This window comes from Haliotis rufescens, unplaced genomic scaffold, assembly GCF_023055435.1.
Source record: "Haliotis rufescens isolate VD_foot unplaced genomic scaffold, xgHalRufe1.0.p SCAF_9, whole genome shotgun sequence".
NCBI lineage: Eukaryota > Metazoa > Mollusca > Gastropoda > Lepetellida > Haliotidae > Haliotis > Haliotis rufescens.
The window spans coordinates 39,505,971-39,533,811 of NW_025964383.1; the positions used below are offsets into that span (position 1 = coordinate 39,505,971).

The 27,841-nt window shown below is 41.5% G+C and overlaps 1 protein-coding gene across 1 annotated transcript; it reads left to right on the forward strand.

Annotated features, from left to right (window-relative positions):
• The first annotated feature begins 1,839 nt into the window (after window positions 1–1,839).
• LOC124139571 (neuronal acetylcholine receptor subunit alpha-10-like) lies at window positions 1,840–15,735 on the forward strand. Its single transcript, XM_048390703.1, has 8 exons — window positions 1,840–2,080; window positions 3,412–3,566; window positions 6,169–6,213; window positions 6,401–6,510; window positions 9,533–10,017; window positions 10,952–11,038; window positions 12,721–12,839; window positions 13,475–15,735. The coding sequence occupies exons 1-8, from the start codon at window positions 1,999–2,001 to the stop codon at window positions 13,808–13,810; spliced, it is 1,419 nt and encodes a 472-aa protein (XP_048246660.1). The 5' UTR covers window positions 1,840–1,998; the 3' UTR covers window positions 13,811–15,735.
• Window positions 15,736–27,841: the final 12,106 nt, after the last annotated feature.

Sequence of the window (27,841 nt, forward strand, 5' to 3'; positions counted from 1 at the left end):
CAAAGCATCGGTATTATTCAATCATTTTTATCATAATGTATGGTAAGAGCAAAATATTTTTATCAGCAAGATTGGCCTGCATCCTTGTCACATGATTCCAAAACACTCAAATTACTCTATGTATAAATCTATAGCGTGTCAAGAGTATTATAATAAGTATATTTCTATCCATAAATTTCGTGAAGCTTCAGCTAAGTTTAAATGTAGCTCTCAACAACTAAAACTTGAGACTGGTAGATATTCAAATGCTCGAAACGAAAGGTTTTGCAATGTTTGTAAAAAAAGGTTTTGTTGAAAACGAGTATCATTTCTTGTTTGTATGCACGGTGTATGCCGAATTGTATGAACAGTATATTCCAAGAAACTACTATGTATTTCCAGCATTTAATGAATTCGATGTCTTGGTGTCAAGTGATAAAATTAATATCATAAGAAATTTTCTATGTTTATTTATAAGTCTGAGCTGATGTAAATTTAAATACAATAATGGCTGCTGTACAGCTGCTGTATCATGGGAGGATGGCCTACGTAACCTTGCTGAAAACAACAAACAATAACAACGTCTTGGTGCTGCCAGTGAGTTATATTTGGTGGGCCTGATATATATATTACAGATATAGCACATTAAGGAACATTCTTCTAAAATATCTTGACACAAAAGGTTTATGGACATGTATACAATAACAATCAAACCAGCAAGTCCAGTGCTGCAATATCATGAAAACGAAAAAAACAGTATGAGAAAAAATGTATGGATGTCAACTTCTTTATTATAAGGACCACATTGTTTCCGAGTATATGCTTAATCCTTCATCAGGTGAATGAATGCTAGGATGCAGTGGGCATATACATGTAAAACAACGAACAAAGGAGGACATTTAACAAGGGAAGACAATAGTTAATTATGCTTAACGGTGATTAGCAATGGACAAATGGAAGCACCGATTGGTATTATAACAATGGATATTGAGATCGATGACATGCATCAACCAAATCAGCGAGCCTGGCCACCCGATCCCGGTAGTCGCCTTTTAATGCAAGCATGGGTTGCTGAAGACCTATTCTACCCCGGAATCTTCATGGGTCACTGATTGGTATAACAATGGATAAATGAAAGGCAATGGGATAATTAGCACTGATTGGTTTGTTTGTTTGTTTGTTGTTTTAACGCCGCACTCTGCAATATTCCAGCTATATGACCGGTCTGTAAATAATCGAGTCTGGACCAGACAACCCAGTGATTAATAGCATGAGCATCGATCCACGCAAATGAGATCGATGACATGCATCAGCCAAATCAGCCATCCTGACCACCCGATCCCGGTAGTCGCCTTTTAATGCAAGCATTGGTTGCTGAAGACCTATTCTACCCCGGAATCTTCATGGGTCACTGATTGGTATAACAATGGATAAATGGAAGGCAGGGGGAGAACTGCATCTCTCACAGAGGTGATATGATGAGGTGAATTCGGGTTCACTGAAATACCATGCAAGTTTAACATGAATAACCCCACTGAAACACAGCATACTGAGCCGGCTTGATATGTTGAATACCAAGAGAACAACGTTATGCATAAATGGTCCATACAGACCAACACAAGTTCTGCGACATACACAGACACAACTAGCGTACACACACACACCCTATAGATACCCACCCCACATGCCAGTCAATGCATAGTAAACATGCCTATTGCAAATCACTGTCAGCTGCAACACAAAATACACGACAATGCCGCAAACCAACACATACAAACACATCACAAGTATGTCAGAAGAGGCGTCTTATTCACCCGACGTGTCCGCCAGTGCATGACACATTTCGTTTCAAGGTCTTCGCATTGAAATCCTACACCAAGCTTGACCTCAATATCATCCTTTCTCAAACAGGCGGTCTCAATCAAGGCCGCTGCATATGTACGCTTCATGGTGTCGTGTACATGTTGACACACTGCACATCAGCCGGACATTCGGCACAGTGACCAAAGTGCTGCTACCATGGCTTTCAACGCCTGCTTGAACATCTTTGTGACTGTTTACTGTGTTGTGTGTCTGTACCCGGGGCTGCCCCATGTTGAAGGTAAATACTTGAACCAGTTTCTGTATCAGCTTTCTATGGACGCTACAGTCCCGTGTTGATATGTGACTTGATCAGGTGACTTGTTTACTAGTAGGCGTCTGTGGGGTATTGGTGGCCTCGTAAGATGTCTACACATCTCATTCATTGACTATCGTGCTTAGAATAACTGGTTGGTGTTATCATTGGTAATATGCAGGCGTACGTGACATGGAGCGTAGAGTGAAGACTGCGACGGCCATGTTTACCATGTACGCAGACTCTCACTTGCTTGTGAGAGAGTGAGTTCAACCTGAACATCGCATCGGCAATACTGCAGCCATACAACGATGAGACACGTGGTTACTGAGTGGGGTAGGGTGGGGTGGCGTTATACAATGCCTTGAGTGAGTGAGTGAGCTGGGTTTAACGCCGCTTTAAACAGTATTCCAGTAGTATCATGGCGTGGCAGCTTGATGCGGGAGGAAAGCCCGAAGTGATGCAGGTCTTAGACGTTTACCACTTTGGTGAAACCCACGAGCACGGGTATAGTGCTGACAAACCTAGAAACATAATCAGGGCGTACCAGGATTCGAACCCACGATCATAAATTTTTAGGCCCGCACAGCGAATATACATCAGCGCGGATTGTGAGCAATCTAACATATTGTTTACCCCATGTTACATAACCCAATCTCCAACACTTCTGTGATTATTGGTGCGTGTTATAACGCGGGCCCAGAATAAACAGAGAAAGATCATGTTCTACCCTTTGTGCAAATGCAGAGACGTAACGTCACGCTTCAGTGGGATAATTCCCGCCCACATGTTGCAATTGTTGTAACAGGCTTTTTGAGGCAGCATAACATTGCTGTACTGCCATGGCCGGTTGTTTCTCCAGACCTCTCCCCTACAATACATGCCTGGGATGAGATGGGGAGACGCCTACGACATGACCAGAACCAGCCGGTAACGCATGCTCACTTGGGCCAATCTTTGGTTGACATTTGGAACAACATCGCGTAGGCTCAATCATCTGGTGTCTTAATAATTTTTTTACACCACCCCTAATTTTTATTTTTGGATGCCGTTGTCACACGCTTTTATAATAGTGCAGATAAACCACAAGTATATATTGTTTGTTTTAATATCAATGTCAGCTCATCAATATTCCAGCTATATGATGAAGGCCTGCGATCAATCGAGTACCAGACAATCTAGTGATTGATGTTGTGATGTTGGTTCTAAATTGTGATTGATGTTGTGATGTTGGTTCTAAATTGTGACGATGTTGATAGGGCTGCGAGCACAACCTATATTTACCACTTATGTTGACCGCCATGTTTGTGTCACAGGAGGCAGTGACCAGGGCGAGGTATACTGGGAGTCGAAAATAATATCAGACATCCTCGTCAATTCGAGCTACGTGAAGGAAGCGCGGCCTGTAAAATCTGCCAACGTATCCGTTGTCGTCACGATCTTTCCCATGTTCCTCAGCATCGACAACATAGTGAGTACCCGTATGTAAGGAGTCTTATATCCCGCTTCCGGGTTCATCTCCTTCTACATTTAAAGATAATATATCTTCAGGTGTCCTTATTATTTACGTAAATACTTAAATACGGTTTTAAACGTAAAATCAAAGGCCCCGGAATGCGTAAACTTTCCCGCCTCGGATACGTAATGGATAATACACGCCCAAGGGTCTTGTTGAAATGTTGAAAATAATATTCCTAATACATATGTCTGATATTTACGATACGGAAGCACCCGAGAATAATCCAGAAAAAACTCTTCTTGTTCCTACTTTATGATTTTACAATACAGAAACACTCTTTTTATTCCTAATATATAATATTACGATACAGAAACACGCTTCTTGTTCCTAATATATGATATTACGATACAGAAACACGCTTCTTGTTCATGATATATGATATTATGACACGGAAACACGCTTCTTATTCCTCATATATGATATTTACAATACAGAAACATGCTTCTTGTTCCTCATATATGATACTTACAATACAGAAACACGCTTCTTGTTCCTACTATATGATATTTACGATACGGAAACACGCTTCTTGTTCCTACTATATAATATTTACATAACAGAAACACGCTTCTTGTTCCTCATAATATTATATGATATTTACAATACAGAAACACGCTTTTTGTTCCTACTATATGATATTATAATCTAGAAACACGCTTCTTATTCCTACTATATGATATTACGATACAGAAACACTCTTCTTATTCCTCATATATGATATTTACAATACAGAAACCCGCTTCTTGTTCCTCATATATGATATTTACAATACAGAAACACGCTTCTTGTTCCTACTATACGATATTACGATACAGAAACACGCTTCATGTTCCTAATGTGTGATGTTTAGTATACAGAAACACGCTTCTTGTTCATGATATAAAATATTATGACACGGAAACACGCTTCTTATTCCTCATATATGATATTTACAATACAGAAACACGCTTCATGTTCCTGATATTTGATATTTACGATACGGAAACACGCTTCTTGTTCCTGATATATGATATTACGATCCAGCAACACGCTTCATGTTCCTAATATATGATATTACAATCCAGAAACACGCTTCTTGTTCCTCATATATGATATTTACAATACAGAAACACGCTTCTTGTTCCTACTATATGATATTACGATACAGAAACACTCTTCTTGTTCATGATATATGATATTATGACACGGAAACACGCTTCTTATTCCTCATATATGATATTTACAATACAGAAACACGCTTCTTATTCCTACTATATGATATTTACAATACAAAAACACGCTTCTTGTTCTTCATATATGATATTTACAATACAGAAACGCGCTTCTTATTACTACTATAGGATATAAAATATTATGTCACGGAAACACGCTTCTTATTCCTCATATATGATATTTACGATACAGCAACACGCTTCATGTTCCTAATATATGATATTTACGATACAGCAACACGCTTCTTGTTCCTGATATATGATATTTACGATACAGCAACACGCTTCTTGTTCCTCATATATGATATTTACGATACAGCAACACGCTTTATGTTCCTCATATATGATACTTACAATACAGAAACACGCTTCTTGTTCCTGATATATGATATAACGATACAGAAACACGCTTCATGTTCCTGATATATGACATAACAATACAGAAACACTCTTCTTATTCCTGATATATGATATTACGTTACCGAAACACGCTTCTTGTTACTACTATATGATATTACGATACAGAAACACTCTTCTTGTTCCTGATACATGTATATGATATTACGATATAGAAACACTTTTTATTTTCCTAATATATAATATTACGATACAGAAACACTCTTCTTGTTCCGGATATTTGATATTATGACACGAAAACATGCTTCTCATTCCTCATATATGATATTTACGATACAGGAACACTCTTCTTATTACTACTATATGATATTACGATACAGAAACACTCTTCTTATTACTATTATATGATATTACGATACAGAAACACTCTTTTTACTCCTAATATATAATATTACGATACAGAAACACGCTTCTTGTTCCTGATATATGATATTGCGATACAGAAACACTCTTCTTATTCCTGATATATGATATTTACGATACAGAAACACGCTTCTTTTTCCTGATATATGATATTTACGATAGGGAAACATGCTTCTTATTCCTACTATATGATATTACAATCCTGAAACACTCTTCTTGTTCCTACTTTATGATTTTATGATACAGAAACAATCTTTTTATTCCTTGTATATGATATTACGATACCGAAACGCTCTTCTTGTTCCTAATATATGATATAACGATACATAAACACCCTCCTTGTTCCTATTATATGAAATGACGATACAGAAACACTCTTCTTGTTCCTGATATATGATTTTTATGATACGGAAACACGCTTCTTATTCCTACTATATGATATAACGATGCAGAAACACTCTTCTTATTCCTAATATATGATATTTACGATATGGAGACATAGTCGGCTTATAATTTATATTGATGAAAACGCTGTAGATGAATTCATGGTTACGTCATTTCAGAATGAAGCCGCCAACACTCTGACTACAAGGCTCATCTTGTTCCAGGTGAGTATGTCTGTTCCGTGGTACGGTTATAAAATTAAGTACAATACCTTGTGAGTCTTCACACGTGTTAGGAAAAATAGTTTGTAGCATTTGTTTGTTTGCTTCTTTTAAGATTTAAAAAAATGTTTACATTTTATTGTAATAAAATGGAGCTTGTTCCAATCTACCCATATCTATTTTCTTCAAGCAATGGACGGACAGCCGACTGACGTGGAATCCATCAGAGTATGGGGGTGTGGCCAGCGTGAGACTCCCCTCGTTAAGGGTGTGGCTGCCGGATATAGTGCCTTTTAACACGTGAGTCACGTGATCAGAGGTGCATGATTTACGCATTTATCACTTGAGAAAAATAAAGTATCCCTTTGATTTTATAAATCAGAAGGGGGCACGGGTGGCCCAGTCGTCTAAGGCGCCGCAATTCGCTGTGCAGAGTTGCGTCCCTTGGGCACGACAGAAACCTATGATTGTGGGTTCGAATCCCGGTTCGCCCCGATTATGTTTCTAGGTTTGTCAGCACCATACCCGTGCTCGTGGGTTTCACCAAAGTGGTAAACGTCTAAGACCTGCATCAATTCGTGCTATCCTCCCACATTAACCTGACACGCCGCGATATAACTGGAATACTGTTAAAAGCAGCGTTAAACCCAATTCACTCACTCACACAACTTGAAGCGAGAGAAATCCTGTGTCAAATTGGCCAGAACAGAGCTGTGAACACACAATGTCATTTAGAAAGTGGTCAAATGTAACAAATGTTATATTTGGGATAACACTTTCTTTGTAAAGTACAGATTCTCGTACTTTTTCGGGGTTGAGTACCGTCCGGGATTCGAATGCACACCGCCAGGGTGAGGCACATAATCGCCAGGACACAAAGTCAGCTATCTAACCCACTCAACCACCGAGGCTCCCACAAAAGTCCGACAACTGGTAGTCTAGATCACGTACTTTGTGTACCCCTCTGGCAAGTGTAAATTGGCATTGCTCCCATGACCGAAAGCAATGAAGACACATGCCATTTAGAAAGTGGTCAAATGTAACAAATGTTATACAATGTATTTGGGATAACATTTTCTTTGTACGAGAATCTGTACTTTACAAAGAAATTGTTATCCCAAATATAGAATTTGTAACAGAGCTGGTCACCCTTTCAGAAACGAAGCCTTGTTTGTTTGTTGTTTAACACGGCACTCAGCAACATATCCAGCTATATGACGGCGCGAAGTTTTGTAGGCGAATGGGTCCAGGGTATTTATCATAATTAAACTGGGATATAATACCCTGCATAATCGAGGATGGTCATTTACAGGCCGAGAAAAGACAAGGTCTGGTAAGAGCACTCTTTAGCTCGCATCATGTACACATAAAAATAAACGTTTCGAAATCGTTATGAAAATATTGTTAATATGACTTCTTTGATAGGCATTTAGAAGTTGGAGTACTAAGTAAGGATAAGAATTTATGGATGGACAACTATTGAAATTAGGAGCAACGTTTCGGTGTAGGTTCACCGTAATGGTTGACAAGTATATATACAGGTGGGAGACAATGTTTATAAAGATAGATATAGATAGAGTAGATATCATATGTAGTTTTGCTGGAGTGGAGAGGCCTCTTATGAATACACACAAGGGTAGTAATGACAATCATCGTGGAAGTCAGTGTAGTTATGTTATAACCCCGGCGTACCATCAACTCATCAAAGACCCCAATCAGTCATAATCCTGTTGTTTATATTACTGGCTTCATTCTTTGTTTATGTCACTGACTTCACCGATGATTGTCCTTACTACCCTTGTGTGTACATAAGAGGCCTCTCCACTCCAGTATAACTACACTGACTTCACCGATGATTGCCCTTACTGCCCTTGTGTGTACATAACAGGCCTCTCCACTCCAGTATAACTACACTGACTTCACCGATGATTGCCCTTACTGCCCTTGTGTGTACATAACAGGCCTCTCCACTCCAGTATAACTACACTGACTTCACCGATGATTGCCCTTACTGCCCTTGTGTGTACATAACAGGCCTCTCCACTCCAGTATAACTACACTGACTTCACCGATGATTGTCCTTACTACCCTCGTGTGTACATAACAGGCCTCTCCACTCCAGTATAACTACACTGACTTCACCGATGATTGCCCTTACTGCCCTTGTGTGTACATAACAGGCCTCTCCACTCCAGTATAACTACACTGACTTCACCGATGATTGTCCTTACTACCCTCGTGTGTACATAACAGGCCTCTCCACTCCAGTATAACTACACTGACTTCACCGATGATTGCCCTTACTGCCCTTGTGTGTACATAACAGGCCTCTCCACTCCAGTATAACTACACTGACTTCACCGATGATTGTCCTTACTACCCTCGTGTGTACATAACAGGCCTCTCCACTCCAGTATAACTACACTGACTTCACCGATGATTGCCCTTACTGCCCTTGTGTGTACATAACAGGCCTCTCCACTCCAGTATAACTACACTGACTTCACCGATGATTGTCCTTACTACCCTCGTGTGTACATAACAGGCCTCTCCACTCCAGTATAACTACACTGACTTCACCGATGATTGTCCTTACTACCCTCGTGTGTACATAACAGGCCTCTCCACTCTAGTATAACTTCACTGACTTCACCGATGATTGTCCTTACTACCCTCGTGTGTACATAACAGGCCTCTCCACTCCAGTATAACTACACTGACTTCACCGATGATTGTCCTTACTACCCTCGTGTGTACATAACAGGCCTCTCCACTCTAGTATAACTTCACTGACTTCACCGATGATTGTCCTTACTACCCTCGTGTGTACATAACAGGCCTCTCCACTCTAGTATAACTTCACTGACTTCACCGATGATTGTCCTTACTACCCTTGTGTGTACATAACAGGCCTTTCCACTCCAGTATAACAACACTGACTTCACCGATGATTGGCATGTTTGTGATATTTGAGCATGAGGAGTTTATTTCCCAGGAGACGAATTGAAAATATATGGTGAAATATTCATCTTTGGCTACGGGCTTACTCCTACTAATCAGATTCAGATGTTCTCTTAAAAAAACAGCCTTTCACCCATTTTAGCCATAATCCTGACCGTGATGACGTCAGAAGTGCGAAACGTGACCGTGTAAGACAAGGCAGTCAAGAAAGGCCAGTCTCATGTCCGATAATTGTCCTACAAATATTAAAAAGATTTACGTAACTTTCTGATTTGATATTTCTTGAAGGTAAGAAACCCAAAACAAAACATACTTCGTCCTTGCCGATGCCATGATATATTCTAATGTATTTGTATTCCAGGGCACCAAGTGCAGCCCCAGATCCCCTGTATGAAGAAACACTTGACGTATCGAATGACGGCACCATGAAATGGGCACCATTGATCCTCGTGTCATCAGCATGTCCCCTAGATGTCACCAATTTCCCATTTGATACCCAATCCTGCACGATCGTCTTTGGCTCGTGGGTACACACAAGACAACACATGGATATGAAGTTCTTCAAGGAAGGAGCGAAAGAGATGGATCTTGACGCCTCAGACAGTTCCATGGGCTTGCCAGTTGTTGAACATCCGTATTGGAACATCAAAGACGATAAGGTGAAAGCCAAGCTGTCTCATGTGACGTATGCGACGTATGAATTCACTATACTAACCATGACGGTGGAGGCGAAGAGGAAAGCTTCCTTCTTCAAGTACCTGGCCATAGGGCCTGGAGCTCTCATTGGCTTCCTGGTTCCCATGATTTTTTTACTACCTGCCAGGTCCAAGGAAAAGAATACGTTTGGTGAGATGTATTTAAGATATTAACGTGTGTTTACAGATTTGAGGTGCTTTCTAGTGTTTACGTTAAATTTGGAGCCGACGAATCCATGTGTAGTATCTTTGCTCGAGTTTTGCAAATTGTTTTATAATTTTTCTTATTTTGAAATACATTGTGGCGAAACTTTGTCTAGTGCGTGGTGCACAGGTCATAAATCTAAAGACGGTAATAAACGCTGGCGGCAGAAGGCAGGTGGATGGGTGCCAATTTGACAAGCTTGAATCCTTAGAGTTTCTTGGTTTTCTACATTGTCCCTCATTGAAACACAGGTTTTCAAACATGTGGTGTTTCCTGAGGATGTGTAGATGGGTACCAGGTGGGAATGAAATACAGCACCAGCACTAAGAGGCAGCACGGGTTTTGGGGATATTATTATCATGTACAGATCAAAACCAAAAATGCAGCAGAGAGGGTTTGGGTGACCATGGCACAGTCAGGCTGGTTAGGTGATCACCAGCTCAGGGCCTTTGTCACATCTACACGCAGCCCAGACAACGAATGGGACTTCTCCCAGGAAGCGCTGCCTAGTCAAACTTTTCGGAGAATGTGAAGACACCCCAACACTGCAGCCTTCTGAATTCCTGGAAGCAAACCCTGGTACGCTCCCAATGTTACACAACAGATTGGGAGGTACCAAACTTGAGGAACCGAGAACAATGGGGAGTCGGACAACTTGGTGTTTGGGATGGAAGCATGACATATTTGCCATGTTTTCTTAAATCTTGTCAATCACATTAGTGTCAAAAGGGACAGAGAATTTAATAATATAAATTATTATTGTTACTATTTTATTGAATCGAGTTAACGTTGTCTTACTTTACTCTGGACCGCCTCTGTGGTCTGGAGGTAGAGCGTCCGCATTATATTATTTATAATAGGATAATAACTCTCTATGCAGGCATGCTGATGATCATAGGGCTCATTCTCCTCATCTCGGTACTAGCCGAGGCCGTTCCCCTCAACCATAGCAGCACACCACGAGTAGGTGAGTATCAGTACTAGCCAAGGCCATTCCCCTCAACCACAGCAGCACACCACGAGTAGGTGAGTATCAGTGCTAGCTGAGGCCATTCCCCTCAACCACAGCAGCACACCACGAGTAGGTGAGTATCAGTACGAGCCAAGGCCATTCCCCTCAACCACAGCAGCACACCATGAGTAGGTGAGTATCAGTACCAGCCAAGGCAATTCCCCTCAACCACAGCAGCACACCACGTGTAGGTGAGTATCAGTACTAGCCAAGGCCATTCCCCTCAACCACAGCAGCACACCACGAGTAGGTGAGTATCAGTACTAGCCGAGGCCATTCCCCTCAACCACAGCAGCACACCACGTGTAGGTGAGTATCAGTACCAGCCAAGGCTATTCCCCTCAACCACAGCAGCACACCACGTGTAGGTGAGTATCAGTACCAGCCAAGGCTATTCCCCTCAACCACAGCAGCACGCCACGAGTAGGTGAGTGTCCTTATTAGTGGATCGATGCTCATGATATCAATCACTGGATTGTCTGGCCCAGACTCGATTATTTACAGACCGCCGTCATTTTGCTGAAATATTGCTGAGTGCGGCGTTAAACAACAACTGGCCACAGCAACCTACAACAAGTCGTGTTTGGGCCTCAATTTATTGCGCCTCCTTCGGAATATTCATGTAAGTTTGTGTTTTTTAAAACACACTCTTCACGGACGACGTATACACTCCCCAAAAAAAGAAACGCACAGGTAGAGTTTTAGTACATTTATTGAACCTAATATAGTCGATACGTTTAATTTAATATCATAGATACAAATATGAAATTTTGGAGCTCGATAATCACATGGTTCAAGACAGTCTGGTCCGATATCCTCCTCAAACAAGGGATGCGGCCTGGAGTCTCCGTAGCTGTGGCATTGCGATGACGTTGGTGGAACAGTCGAATGTAGCGATCCTGTGCAGGGATGGTAACTCTTGGTCGGCCGGTTCTCGGGCGGTCTGCAGTGGAATTGAACTGTGTGTATCGGTCCCAAAGGCGGCAAATGGTGCTGTGGTGGACATTGAAGTGGCGTGCAACAGAAGACTGCGATTTCCCTCTTTGGATGTTCCGATCGGCAGCGCTGAGTCTCCGCATTTTCGAACTTGACAATTGAATGACAAATTATTGGCTTATGCTTGCCTTTTTATAGCCACTATCACGAATGCCATAACTTTCACGTGTATTTTGCTTTACTGTTTTCCCCCATGACATTTTTTTAACAAGTGTGAAAACAATGCCGTTTTAGACATTAAAAATTGACAATGTCTGCGTTTTGATGCACCGTTTGTTGAATATCAGGCCACCAACATTTTCCAATAGCATATGTCTAATTTATATACCGTTTTTTTTGTATAGTCAGGTTCAGTGATCTACATACTACCTGTGCGTTTCTTTTTTTGAAGAGTGTATATGTGGTAGTAGTAAATGAAGAAGGAGATTGAACGATTCATATCATGATCATCACGCCTTTACGCGTATGGAATCTGGTTTGGCGGCTATTCGCGACTGGTTATTCTCTGGCGTTGATTTTTTTAATCAATTATTAAAACATAAGGATTTACGACGTGGAAAATACAAACTCATTGTACACGGTGCATGGATGCTATGTTGATGAAGATGTACTGGGTTCTCATCGCACGTTGTTTCTTTCAGGTCTCTTCTATCTGATCACACTCACGCTGATTTGCTTTAGTATGATCCTCTCTGTAATCGTCAGCAACCTCAACGTCAGGGGCGCCAGACGCCGGCCCCTGCCACAGTGGCTTCACCAGGTGGGTGAGTGAGTGAGTGAGTGAGTGAGTGAGTGAGTGAGTGAGTGGGTGAGTGAGTGAGTGAGTGAGTGGGTGAGTGAGTGAGTGGGTGAGTGGGTGAGTGGGTGAGTGGGTGGGTGAGTGAGTGAGTGAGTGAGTGAGTGAGTGAGTGAGTGGGTGAGTGAGTGAGTGGGTGAGTGGGTGAGTAGGTGGGTGAGTGAGTGAGTGAGTGAGTGAGTGAGTGAGTGAGTGGGTGGGTGGGTGGGTGAGTGAGTGAGTGAGTGAGTGAGTGAGTGAGTGAGTGAGTGGGTGGTAGGGTGGGTGGGTGGGTGGGTGGGTTGGTGGGTGAGTGAGTGAGTTAGTGTTTACCGCCGCTTCTAAGAGCAGTTCAGTTAACGTGTCAGTTAAATGAGGAAGAAGGCCCAATGTGCTTGGGTTAATATCCCTCACAAATCTGGTAACACAAACGGGCACAATAGTGATCAACCATGAATTTTGATTGAGGTAAATCGGGCATTCGAAAGCATGAAACTCCCTCTACAACTTCAGCTTATTTTTTTGTCAAGCTTATGCCTAATATCTGGTAAAATCCATATTACAAATGACATAACTGGAAGGATTAAACAAAGTTTGTCAATTTCGTCTTTTCTCAACAGGCATGTTTAAGCCGAAATGGCCTACGGAGAATTTTGTGTATCGACAAGTACTCGCCCGTGGACAGTTTGTTCGCCGAAACTTTGCGGGAGACGGAGGACATGTCTACGCATGGGCAACCGGAAGTTCCGAGAGGGAGAGAAATGGACAGCGTCCACACAAGTGAAATGAAGGATGTTTGCAAATATTTGAGATACATTTGTGGGAAAATGTCGGCCGAAGACTCCTACAAAAACGTGAACCAGGACTGGGAGGAACTTGCACGGGTGGTGGACCGAGTCCTCTTCGTCATATTCTTCCTCCTGTACGTACTTACGGCGGTGTCCTTGTTGACATAGGGGGTCCACGTGGAGATGCACGCTTGCTGAAAGAAGGGTATGGTTGTCCTGAAGACAGAGGTCAATCATGTCAAGCAGAGGTCAATCATGTCAAGCAGAGATCAATCATGTCAAGCAGAGGTCAATCATGTCAAACAGAGGTCAATCATGTCAAACAGAGGTCAATCATGTCAGGCAGAGGTCAATCATGTCAAACAGAGGTCAATCATGTCAAACAGAGGTCAATCATGGCAAGCAGAGGTCAATCATGCAGTGTGGAAACAGGGGCCTTCAGCGAACAAGCCAGCAGTTTGACCACGAGGCCGTCTAACTGCTTCTTGGACATCTTCCCGAGGCAAGGGAGTTAGCTGACTATAAAGGTCCAGTTTCCAAACTTGCCGAACTAGCTACATAGGTTGGAATTTCGTGGCTTGGTCGTAGCGCCACCAGAGGCTATAACGAGTTATGTCCCTTCTCTGTCCCTCCTATTGACCAATTAAGTTCCACCTCAAATGAATTTGCTTCAAATGCGCCCATTCGTCACCACTCGGCCCTTTCCGTAATCGGCAAGAAGATTCGCCCCCCTATCGATGAATGTTATGTCCGAAATTACGACAAACCAGTCAGAATGCACGCATGACTTTAAGTATTTCCGTCAAAGAATCCCTCAGGAATAGGTTTTGACTTTACATATGTCTTGCTTTTAAAAATATCCCCAAGATACAGTTAAATGTGTTCAGTCATACTGTATAATACTGTATGTCCCGATATGTTAAATAGCATCTAAATATATTTATGATATATAAGGGAAATAAACGTGAATCTTAACGCAACGACTTGACAATTCGTTTAGCTGTGCCCGTTTGCACTTAGACGGAACCCAGTTTCAAAAATGGCCACGAGAGGGACACGAGTCGCTATGCATAGACTCGTTAGTCCACCCGAAATATAACTCCGAAATTCCACCCTTTTTCGGCAATGGTGGAAACTTGATATTTATGGTCAGTTTAATCCCTTGTCTCGGGAAGGTGTTTCTTGGAAGACCTCGGTGAGTCTTTGGGAAATTCAAGGTTCTGATTGTCTTGGCTCGGTAAAAGATAAAGCTTTTTTAAAGATTATTTTCTGAATATTAAATTGGATGAGCCTCTTGGACTAGTAGGTATAGGTGTGTAAAAGTTTTTAGTATCACACCTAACACGATGGGTCCGTCAGATTATACAGTAAATTCGGTTTCATTGTTCGCTGGACACATGGCTGACTCTTAAAGATGCATTGTGTGAAAAAGCATGTCAACGTTTCATCCTGCGGCGTTGGGCCACAAACAAACACTTTTTAAAATACAAATTTGGTGAGTAGCCACCGGTAGTGCAGGACATCTTTACCCTTCACGCGAGCACCTGGTGTCATCCTCGATTTCCAGTGAACCATTCATATACTTGCCACCGCCTCTTTCGGTGGGAACTGTTACGGTTTATATACAGCGTTTACGGTTTATATTCAGAGAAAGTTGTATAGCACTAACACGGCATTAGTCTGGACTAGTACAAGCAAACACACACACACACACACACACACACACACACACACACACACACACACACACACACACACACACACACACACACACACACACACACACACACACACACACACACACACACACACACACACACACTGTGTTGGGTAATTTTGTGTAAAATACATTGGTTCAATGAAGACTGGTGTAAGAAATGAATTTGCAACCACATGACCCCGACCATGTTTGAACTGTTTTGTAAATTTGTGTCCAAAATGCAAAGATGTCTAAGACACCTATCAGCAGTTGTGCATTAGGCAAAATTTTTGTGTCTTTAAGTTTTAAAGGTTTTTAATCAAATTATATTTGAAAACAACAACAACCCAAACATGTGGAAGTATTATTCGAGTGCTGACTAAGCGCCAGTTCAGTTCATTTTGGGGATATAATATCGCTAACTTAAGGTATTTTGAAATCAAACATGATGAAATCAACTGGCAGGTGTAGTTTCTTTTGATGATCTTGAACCCCACGCTAAACCCCACATCAGCTCACCTCACTGACATTAAATGAGTTCAAGTTAACGAGGTTATTACTGTATATAACACATGTTGTAAATAATATACTAGTATTAAGTTTGGCCTTTATATGCTAGTACCTGTATTATCCACAAACATGTCCATTCCGCCATTAGGCCATCTCTTCCTTTACCGCAATGATGTTTTTTAGAATATGTCGAATAAATATTCATAGTATTATGTATGTCGAATAAATATTCATAGTATTATCTTGCTTTAATTACAAATGTAAAACAATTTTATTTTTATGAAGTAATATATTGGGCACATTTTGTCATTAAACAGATATTAACCTTATAGAAATATGATCTTGTTTTTATTTATTGCAGTAATGTCATATACTATACACTGATGCTATGTAGTGAATACATGTACTATTCACAGATGCTAGGTGGTGATTACATGTACTGTACACTGATGCTATGTGGTGATTACATGTACTAAACACCGATGCTATGTGGTGATTACATGTACTATACACCGATGCTATGTGGTGATTACATGTACTATACACTGATGCCATGTGGTGATTACATGTACTATACACTGATGATGTGTGGTGATTACATGTACTATACACTGATGCTATGTGGTGATTACATGTACTATACACTGATGCTATGTGGTGATTACAGGTACTATACACTGATTACATGTACTATTCACTGATGCTGTGTGGTGATTACATGTACTATACACTGATGCTATGTGGTGATTACATGTACTATACACTGATGCTGTGTGGTGATTACATGTACTATACACTGATGCTGTGTGGTGATTACATGTACTATACACTGATGCTGTGTGGTGATTACATGTACTATACACTGATGCTATGTGGTGATTACATGTACTATACACTGATGATGTGTGGTGATTACATGTACTATACACTGATGCTATGTGGTGATTACATGTACTATACACTGATGCTATGTGGTGATTACATGTACTATACACTGATGCTATATGGTGATTACATATACTATACACTGATGCTATGTGGTGATTACATATACTATACACTGATGCTATGTGGTGATTACATGTGCTATACACTGATGCTATATGGTGATTACATGTACTATACACTGATGCCATGTGGTGATTACATGTACTATACACTGATGCTATGTGGTGATTACATATACTATACACTGATGCTATGTGGTGATTGCATGTGCTATACACTGATGGTATGTTGTGATTACATATACTATACACTGATGCTATGTGGTGATTACATGTACTATACACTGATGCTATGTGGTGATTACATGTACTATACACTGATGCTATGTGGTGATTACATGTGCTATACACTGATGCTATATGGTGATTACATGTACTATACACTGATGCTATGTGGTGATTACATATACTATACACTGAACTGTGTGGTGATTACATGTGCTATACACTGATGCTATGTGGTGATTACATGTACTGTACACTGATGCTATGTGGTGATTACATGTACTATACACTGATGCTATGTGGTGATTACATATACTATACACTGATGCTATGTGGTGATTACATGTACTATACACTGATGCCATGTGGTGATTACATGTACTATACACTGATGCTATGTGGTGATTACATGTACTATACACTGATGATGTGTGGTGATTACATGTACTATACACTGATGCTATATGGTGATTACATGTACTATACACTGATGCTATGTGGTGATTACATATACTATACACTGAACTGTGTGGTGATTACATGTACTATACACTGATGCTATGTGGTGATTACATATACTATACACTGATGCTATGTGGTGATTACATGTACTGTACACTGATGCTATGTGGTGATTACATGTACTATACACTGATGATGTGTGGTGATTACATGTACTATACACTGATGCTATATGGTGATTACATGTACTATACACTGATGCTATGTGGTGATTACATATACTATACACTGAACTGTGTGGTGATTACATGTACTATACACTGATGCTATGTGGTGATTACATATACTATACACTGATGCTATGTGGTGATTACATGTACTGTACACTGATGCTATGTGGTGATTACATGTACTATACACTGATGATGTGTGGTGATTACATGTACTATACACTGATGCTATATGGTGATTACATGTACTATACACTGATGCTATGTGGTGATTACATGTACTATACACTGATGCTATGTGGTGATTACATGTACTATACACTGATGCTATGTGGTGATTACATGTACTATACACTGATGCTATGTGGTGATTACATATACTATACACTGATGCTATGTGGTGATTACATGTACTATACACTGATGCTATGTGGTGATTACATGTACTATACACTGATGCTATGTGGTGATTACATGTACTATACACTGATGCTATGTGGTGATTACATATACTATACACTGATGCTATGTGGTGATTACATGTACTATACACTGATGCTATATGGTGATTACATGTACTATACACTGATGCTATGTGGTGATTACATGTACTATACACTGATGCTATATGGTGATCACATGTACTGTACACTGATGCTATATGGTGATTACATGTACTATACACTGATGCTATATGGTGATTACATGTACTATACACTGATGATGTGTGGTGATTACATGTACTATACACTGATGATGTGTGGTGATTACATGTACTATACACTGATGCTATGTGGTGATTACATGTACTATACACTGATGCTATGTGGTGATTACATGTACTATACACTGATGATGTGTGGTGATTACATGTACTATACACTGATGATGTGTGGTGACTAACATGTACTATACACCGATGATGTGTGGTGATTACATGTACTATACACTGATGATGTGTGGTGATTACATGTACTATACACTGATGCTATGTGGTGATTACATGTACTATACACTGATGCTATGTGGTGATTACATATACTATACACTGATGATGTGTGGTGATTACATGTACTATACACTGATGATGTGTGGTGACTAACATGTACTATACACTGATGATGTGTGGTGATTACATGTACTATACACTGATGCTATGTGGTGATTACATGTACTATACACTGATGCTATGTGGTGATTACATGTACTATACACTGATGCTATGTGGTGATTACATGTACTATACACTGATGATGTGTGGTGATTACATGTACTATACACTGATGATGTGTGGTGATTACATGTACTATACACTGATGCTATGTGGTGATTACATGTACTATACACTGATGCTATGTGGTGATTACATGTACTATACACTGATGCTATGTGGTGATTACATGTACTATACACTGATGATGTGTGGTGATTACATGTACTATACACTGATGATGTGTGGTGACTAACATGTACTATACACTGATGATGTGTGGTGATTACATGTACTATACACTGATGATGTGTGGTGATTACATGTACTATACACTGATGATGTGTGGTGATTACATGTACTATACACTGATGCTATGTGGTGATTACATGTACTATACACTGATGCTATGTGGTGATTACATGTACTATACACTGATGCTATGTGGTGATTACATGTACTATACACTGATGCTATATGGTGATTACATGTACTATACACTGATGCCATGTGGTGATTACATGTACTATACACTGATGCTATGTGGTGATTACATATACTATACACTGATGATGTGTGGTGATTACATGTACTATACACTGATGCTATATGGTGATTACATGTACTATACACTGATGATGTGTGGTGATTACATGTACTATACACTGATGCTATATGGTGATTACATGTACTATACACTGATGCTATGTGGTGATTACATATACTATACACTGAACTGTGTGGTGATTACATGTGCTATACACTGATGCTATATGGTGATTACATGTACTATACACTGATGCCATGTGGTGATTACATGTACTATACACTGATGCTATGTGGTGATTACATATACTATACACTGATGATGTGTGGTGATTACATGTACTATACACTGATGCTATATGGTGATTACATGTACTATACACTGATGCTATGTGGTGATTACATATACTATACACTGAACTGTGTGGTGATTACATGTGCTATACACTGATGCTATATGGTGATTACATGTACTATACACTGATGCCATGTGGTGATTACATGTACTATACACTGATGCTATGTGGTGATAACATGTACTATACACTGATGCTATGTGGTGATTACATGAACTATACACCGATGCTATACCGCCCCACACCATGACACTACCGCCCCCGTACCGATCAGGGTCAAGAACTGTTGCCCTGGCATACTGCTCGCCGCTACGTCGCCAACAGCGTTTTCTGTTATCTATGAATCAGAACCAAAACCTTGATTCGTCTGTAAACATGATGTACAACATTGGCTTACAACCTGCCCCTGGCGTTGCCTATCCCACCCCATTCTGTGCCGCCCATGTAAGCTGTGAGGGCCACGCCCTTCACAGGACGCCTTGCTTTCAGGCGGGCTGCAAAGAATCGGTTTTAGTTGGACTTCGACAGTATTCTGTGTCTGAGTGGAGTATCCATGTTAGGCTGTGACATGGTATCTCAGTGGGCTAGCACTATAAATACGACATTAGACCGCACTAGTTCAAGCACACACACGCACACGCACACGCACGCAATCACGCACGCATACACACACAAATAAATTGGTTCGATAAAGGCTGATTTAAAAAAATGAATTTGCAACCACATTGCCCTTACCATATTTGAAAAGTTGTAAATTTGTGCCCTAAATACAAATTTATTGATTTTTCTAAGATAAGATGTCCAAGAAACGTGTAGGCAGTTGTTTTGAAGTAAAAAGATTTAAATCAAGTTATATTTAAAATAAAAAAAACCATGAAGAAATATTCTTTGAGTGCTGGCTATTTGCCAATACTGTTCATTGTTTAGATATAATTTCGCTAACGTAAGAAATTTTAAATTGACCAGGTTTGTTATCTTAATATTTCCCGTTTGTTTGATTCATTGTTTAAAGTACAAGCATTTATCATATTTTATAAAATATATAAAGAAGACCTCTTACGTCCGCGGTTTTCCGTGCACGAGCGGAATACTGATAGAAGCGGACTTAAAATCTCCTTAAACATGATTTGTGCGTCAAACTGGATATCAAAATTGAACTTTGAAGACGTAATCCAGACAATAGGTGACTCTCGATAGCTGTGTGTGTTTAACGCCGCAATCAGTAAAATCCCTTCTGGTCCAGAATTCACTGAGGCAAAGGAATTTACTGACTATAAAAGTCCAATTTCCCCAAAGTCAGTTAACTCTCTTGCCTCGGGAAGATGGGGCAGGTACACAGGCCTTCAACCACGCCCCGAGCCTGACCATTTGATTCATGAAGCCGCCTCTTATAACAAGCACTGGTCACGAGCACGGGTATTGTGCTGACAAACCTAGAAACATAATCGAGGCGAACCGGGATTCGAAACCACAATCTTTGGTTTTTGGCGTGCCCAAGGGGCGCAACTCTGCACAGCGAATCTCGGCGCCTTAGGCGACTGGGCCACCCGTGCCCCCATCTCTCATGAGAGAGTTGCGAACATCCTGAGTAATAATGAGGGCGTGACACAGGATTCGGTACGCCTGGTCCCTAGGCTTCTGAAACACGCTCCAGGTTCATCGGGGTGGCCCAGTCGTCTTAGGCGCCGCGATTCGCTGTGCAGAGTTGCGTCCCTTGGGCACGCCAGAAACCTATGATTGTGGGTTCGAATCCCGGTTTGCCCCGATTATGTTTCTAGGTTTGTCAGCACCATACCCGTGCTCGTGGGTTTCACCGAAGTGGTAAACATCTGAGACCTGCATCACTTCGGGCTTTCCTCCCACATTAAGCTGACACGCCGCGATATAACTGGAATATTGTTAAAAGCGGCGCTAAACCAAACTCACTCACTCCAGGTTCATCGTCACCTTTAAAGCAGACCCTTATTTTGGTGAGCAATCTGGAACTACGGATGTGTCTTTGTTATCAATGCTATCACTCAGAGACTACACAGCGGTCAAAGCAGCTGAGCGTCTCCTCCGCCATAGGAAGCAATGTCTGTTCCATTAGCTGGCAAGGAGATGGCTTCGGTTTTCTTACATTCCAAAGGAGTCTTACTGGTGGACTATCTCAAGAAGTACAGACCATTTATAAGCAGTATTATGCTAACCTGCATTTGCAGCTGCGTGAGATTATCAAGGCTAAACGTTGTGGAAAAAATACCACTACAGATGCAGTGTCCCACCATGACAATGCACCTTTGCACAAGTCTGTTGTCGCCATGGCTGCAATGCATACCTGTGACTTTGATTTTGGTTTTGTTTTGTTTGTTGTTTAACGCCGCACTCAGCAATATCCCAGCTATATGACGGCGGTCTGTAAATAATCGAGTCGGGACCAGAAAATTCATTGATTGACATCATGACAATCGATCCGCGCAATTGGGATCGATGACATGCATGAACCAGGTCAGCGAGCCTGACCACCCGATCCCGTTAGTCGTCTTTTACAGCAAGCATGGGTTGCTGAAGACCTATTCTACCCCGGATCTTCACGGGTCCCTGTGACTTTGAACTCATTGAAATTCATCAGATTTGGCACCGTCAGATTTCAACCTTTTTTCCAAACTTGAAGAGAGAACTGTCCGAAAAGCATTAAACAAATGACGATGGCGTCACTTCCCGTGAAGCGGACTTTTCACAGCACCAGGTGGAAACCTTCAACTGGACCCAGGCTCTGCAGCATCGTTGGCACAAGTGTGTGGACCTCGGAGGGGATGTTGTGGTGCATCATAGTTAGGCTCAGAACTTTTTAGGGGTATATATTTTTGGCCCAATACTTGTGAAAGACCTTGTTGTGCGGATTGCATCAGACCTCTCCATCGAGGCACAAGTAGATGGAACATGCAAATCATGCTACTTCCATCCAGTCCCATTGGAAACATCAGAAAATACATCACAGCTGAAAGTGCTCACGTTCTTGTCAGATGTCTCGTGTTCTGAGACTAGATTATTGCAACGGACTGCTGACAGTGTTGAATAAAACGCAGTTCAACAAGTTACAAAAAGTATACAATCTCATGGATTATTTCTCTTAAAACTAATCAGGCCATATCACCCTGCATAACCTGAAGTGCCTTCACAATCAAGATCCTGGACATCTCACTGAACTCCTCACAACACAGCACACATCCCAACGAGATCACTCCGTTCTCAAAACCAGCTCTTACCAGCAAAGGTCAAACTGTCATCCTATAGAAAAATATCATTCTCTCATGCTGTATCAATTCTATGGAATACATTACCAATTCAAACCACACTCTGCGAGACACTGACAATTCTTATCATTACAAAATCGACCATTTTCTGATATATGTGCCCCATTTATCAGGTTTGTTTACATATTTGGTCATTTCGCTGCACATCATAACACGCGCAAGAATACATGAATACAACTTTCACTATGTAATACAAGTAACATACAAGTGTCTTTGCAAGATATAACCGATTTATTGAATGGATACCCATGTACTTTATCGTTTGTGTAAATGTTTTTTTTTTCACCGATATTACACCTGAGCGGGAAAAACTTCCAAACTATTTGTATTCGGAAGGGACCATATTAATGACTCCATACCGGCATGGCATTGGCTGGGAGCATTGCAGCAGTAGCTGACGTCGTAATGTCAAGCATGGTTCATGTAAGTTGAGAACTCAAAATGCCAAGACAAAAAGAAAGTGACTGAGAAGCCTGCAAGTTATTATATACTGAACCGCAAAAAAAACGTCCCCCAAGTAACATTGCATGAAAAGTTGTCATTTACATATCTGGGTAATTTTTGTTAACGTTTCTATAATTTAACATTACCTTGTCCGGAACATGAAATTTGATGATAAAAAACAAAGTAGATGACAATAAAACCGATCGCCCAAACGCATCACGGCAACGGCCATGGTAACCCAATGCACGTGAGTTCCGTGCAAATTGAAACGCACATGTGTTCCCCCATTTCTTGCCCTATAAAAATCCACCCACCTCGGATAACATTCATTCGTTATTGAATTGCTACCACATGCCAAGATTGACAAGAAATCAGCGACACCAAGCCCTTGGACGATTGCAAGCTGGACAAACCGCCCGGCAAGTAGCCAATGCATTTCAAGTCCACGTAAGGACCATATACTGGCTCCAGCAACGGTACCAGACCACCAACAGTACAGATGACCGATCACGTAGTGGAAGACCAAGAGTCACCACCCGACGTCAGGATCGTCAGATTTTGCGACAGCATCTTCAAGATCGCTTTGTTACTGCTGCGGAAACTGCTCGACAGACCATGGGGACACACTAGCGACACATCAGTGCGGTAACCGTGCGTCGACGATTGACAAGCAGACGCCTCCACTGTCACAGGCCACACCGAGGACCCATTCTGACACCACATCATCGCCGGGAGCGTCTTCAGTGGGCAACACAGCACAAGCATTGGCGCCACCATCAGTGGAGAAAAGTCCTCTTCTCAGACGAGAGCCGTTACGAGATTCTCAACAGCAGATGGCAAAGTGAGAGTCTGGCGACGCCGTGGGAACGTTATTCGGATGCTTGTGTTGTTGAGAGAGACTCGTGGGGTGGTCCGAGCATCACGGTGTAGGGTGGAATTGGTCTTTCACAGAAGGACGGCCCTGTGATCTTCCAGAACATCGGTCCAGGGAGAGGCAATGGTGTCACAGCAGCTCGGTACATTGATCAAGTCTTGAGATCATACGCTATACCTCATTTGGCACGTCGCCGCAGCCACGAGTTTCCGCATGATAACGCCCGTGCCCACACTGCGAGAGCAACAAGAGAATTCCCCCAGCAGAATGGCATCAGAACCATGCAGTGGCCTGCCCTCAGTCCCGATTTAAATCCCATTGAGCACCTGTGGGACGAGATTCAAAGACGGCTGAATGACGTCCGACCAATGCCGACAACTGCAGCTGAACTGCGTCAGGCGTTCTTCAGAGTGTGGGCTCAAGTGCCTATGGCCTTCATCAACCGCCTCATCCATTCCATGCATCGACGTTGCACGGCATTCATGAATGCACATGGCGGACACACGAGATACTGACTTGTGATGCCATTTTCTCAGAGACGAGTGTTGTGTTTCACTTTAAGAACATTTGACACTTTAATTTCAACCTTGATGATCAGTTTTGCAAAGTTTCATCTTTTTAATATGTCTCAAAGTATGTTTACAGTGTTTAGACAAATAAGGTTTCTCATATATCTATCCATGGTGACGTTTCTTTTGCGGTTCAGTATACTATCAGAGAGGGCTTCTGGGGACCTAAGGCCTAAAAGTGTTACAGTCTGGATTTGGAAATGTGGCGGCGGCCCCGCGACGTCTAGTGTCGGGGCAGTTGACGTTTAAAGATACAAGGGAGTTCAAGCTGCAGTGGTGAGCAAGTATGTCACGTATGACGTAGCGATAATTTATCAATTTATTCAATTTGTGACTGTTATACTTCGATGCATGCACAAAAAATGAAAAACAATTCTTAAATGGAATTTTTATGAGTCGTTTGAAATGTCGATCGGCATTCCGGAAGGGAATTCCCGACATCAAGCTATTTATAGACGTAAACACGGTCGACGTCATTTGTAAAGTAGTTCTGTCAATTCCGGGAAAACGTGCACTTATTTAACAAATATACATTTTCGGGAACTCTCGACCCATCCGAATTGCGTAATTTTGGGTCACAAATCCATTTGTAATTATATCCAAATGCTACTTACCCTACCATGTAGCCCTGACATGTTTATGTCTAGAATAATTTAAGTGTCATTACTTATAAGACGCTAATCCTCATTGTTAATCCCCCAAACCATTGTATTGAACATTAACAGCCAACCTGACCGCACTGTGCAAATGTGTCACTGATCATTAATTACTGTTATTCACAATTACGATTTAATCCGTGTAGGTGACCTTGGCTACATTAGCCTTTGACCACAGACGAAGAAGGTCTCACCGTTAGTCTATAGGGTTAGGCAATGTGCGCCAACATTATGTGCTGACTTGGCACATAGTGCTTTTTGTAAATATCTACCTGTATACATTATACAGCAAACGTGTATATAGCCGATGCTATCGACTCCAATGACGTCACTTAACTTACATACAGTAAACTACGGTTATAACGAACTCAAAGGGCAAAGGGGAACCCCCACCCCCCATCCCCAACACACACACACACACACACACACACACACACACACACACACACACACAGAGTTGAAGAAATAGAAATCTAATAACTGAATTATTCAGGTGAAGCAACTACGGTAAACTACGGTTATAACGAACTCAAAGGGACCACTAATTGTAGTTCGTTATAACCGTAGTTCGTTATAAGCATATATACAGCATAACTACAGCAAATAGTCGGGACTAAAAAGTAAGTTCGTTATATCCGTCAGTTCGTTATAAGCGTGTTCGTTATAACCGTAGTTTACTGTATTCCGGTTCATCCAGCGCTAAGGGTCAGCCTTACATGTAAAACTGTGAAATTCTTTAAGATTCTGAAATTAAATAATGCATCTTTCATTACATATTCATGAAGACGTCGCTTCGATTTCAAGGTCGTGATTCACAATTTGCGCGTGCATGTTCATATACAATTTGGATGTTTGTATGCTTGTCGGGAGCATGATACTGATACACCTGCTTTTCTAATGCGAACAGTACACAATTCATGGTGCTCATGAAAAACGGTTTTGTTTAACCGTAAATAACGCTTGCGTAATGCCACGATTTGCTGAAAATCGACGTCATAACGCCGTGGGCATGCTGCAAACAGGAATTGCGTAAAACGTAGTTGACCGAAATTTTACCGAAACACAATTTTATCTTTGGAGACGTTATCTACACTACGGCAACACTCATGACTTGCCACGAGCTGGTCGTCCACGTGTGACGCCACATCAACAAGGTAACCATATTCGGTTGGTCCATATACGGAATCGAGACCAAACTGCTCTGACAATTCCTCGGTTGAGACCCATTAGTGGCAGAACCGTACGCAACCGGTCGAAGAGGCACATCTGAGTCCATGTTTCATCTCTGAGTTCTGAGGCAGCTGTACTGCCATGGCCGGCTGTTTCTCCAGACCTCTGCCCCATAAAACTTGTCTGGGATGAGATGGATTGACGCCTACGACAGGATCAAACCAGCCGGTAACGCTACCAAAGTTGGGCCAGTCTTTGGTGGACATTTGAAACAACAAAGCCCAGGCTGTTTTCGATCATCTGGTGTATTCAATACACCGCCGCTGCCTCGCCTTTATCAACGCAAGTGGTGATCACACCCGATATTGACATTGTTAATTGAGTTGTCACACCACCCCTCTTTTTGGTCTCTTTGTCTCCTGTTACAAGACCGCCTCCGTGGTCTAGTGGTAGAGCGTCTGCTAGGAGAGCGGAAGGGCCGGGGTTCGATACCCGCCCGTGTCATACCAAAAGACGTTAAAAGATGATACTTGTTGTTTCCCTGTCTGAAGCTCGGCATTAAGGGGCTAAAACAAGGACTGGTCGGCTCGGAGTCAGTATACTGTGTCTGAATGGGGTATTCATGTTAAACTGTGGCATGGTATCTCAGTGGGCTAGCACTATAAATCGCCATCAGTCCGGACGAGTACAAGCAGCCACACACACACATGCACGTGTATGCACATTGCTATATAAGTGCAAACCCTGGACGCGACGTTAAACCCAATTTCTCCTGCTACCAGGTAAGGGTTTTGTCAATAAATTTCTTATGATAAAACGTTGATCAGACGAAAGACCTAATATAATGTTGTTATTTTCAATAACACAACATTTACACCACTCCCCCGAAGTTTTTTCCCCCTGGTATATTATAACGATAAGTCCATTTATAACGCTCCATGCACA

Excerpts from the sequence above, each read along its gene's own strand:
- LOC124139571 (XM_048390703.1), top strand. The coding sequence starts at position 1,999 with ATGGCTTTCAACGCCTGCTTGAACATCTTTGTGACTGTTTACTGTGTT. Across the intron at positions 6,214-6,400 it reads CAAGGCTCATCTTGTTCCAG|CAATGGACGGACAGCCGACT; the intron begins GTGAGTATGTCT and ends ATTTTCTTCAAG. Across the intron at positions 11,039-12,720 it reads TAGCAGCACACCACGAGTAG|GTCTCTTCTATCTGATCACA; the intron begins GTGAGTATCAGT and ends TGTTTCTTTCAG.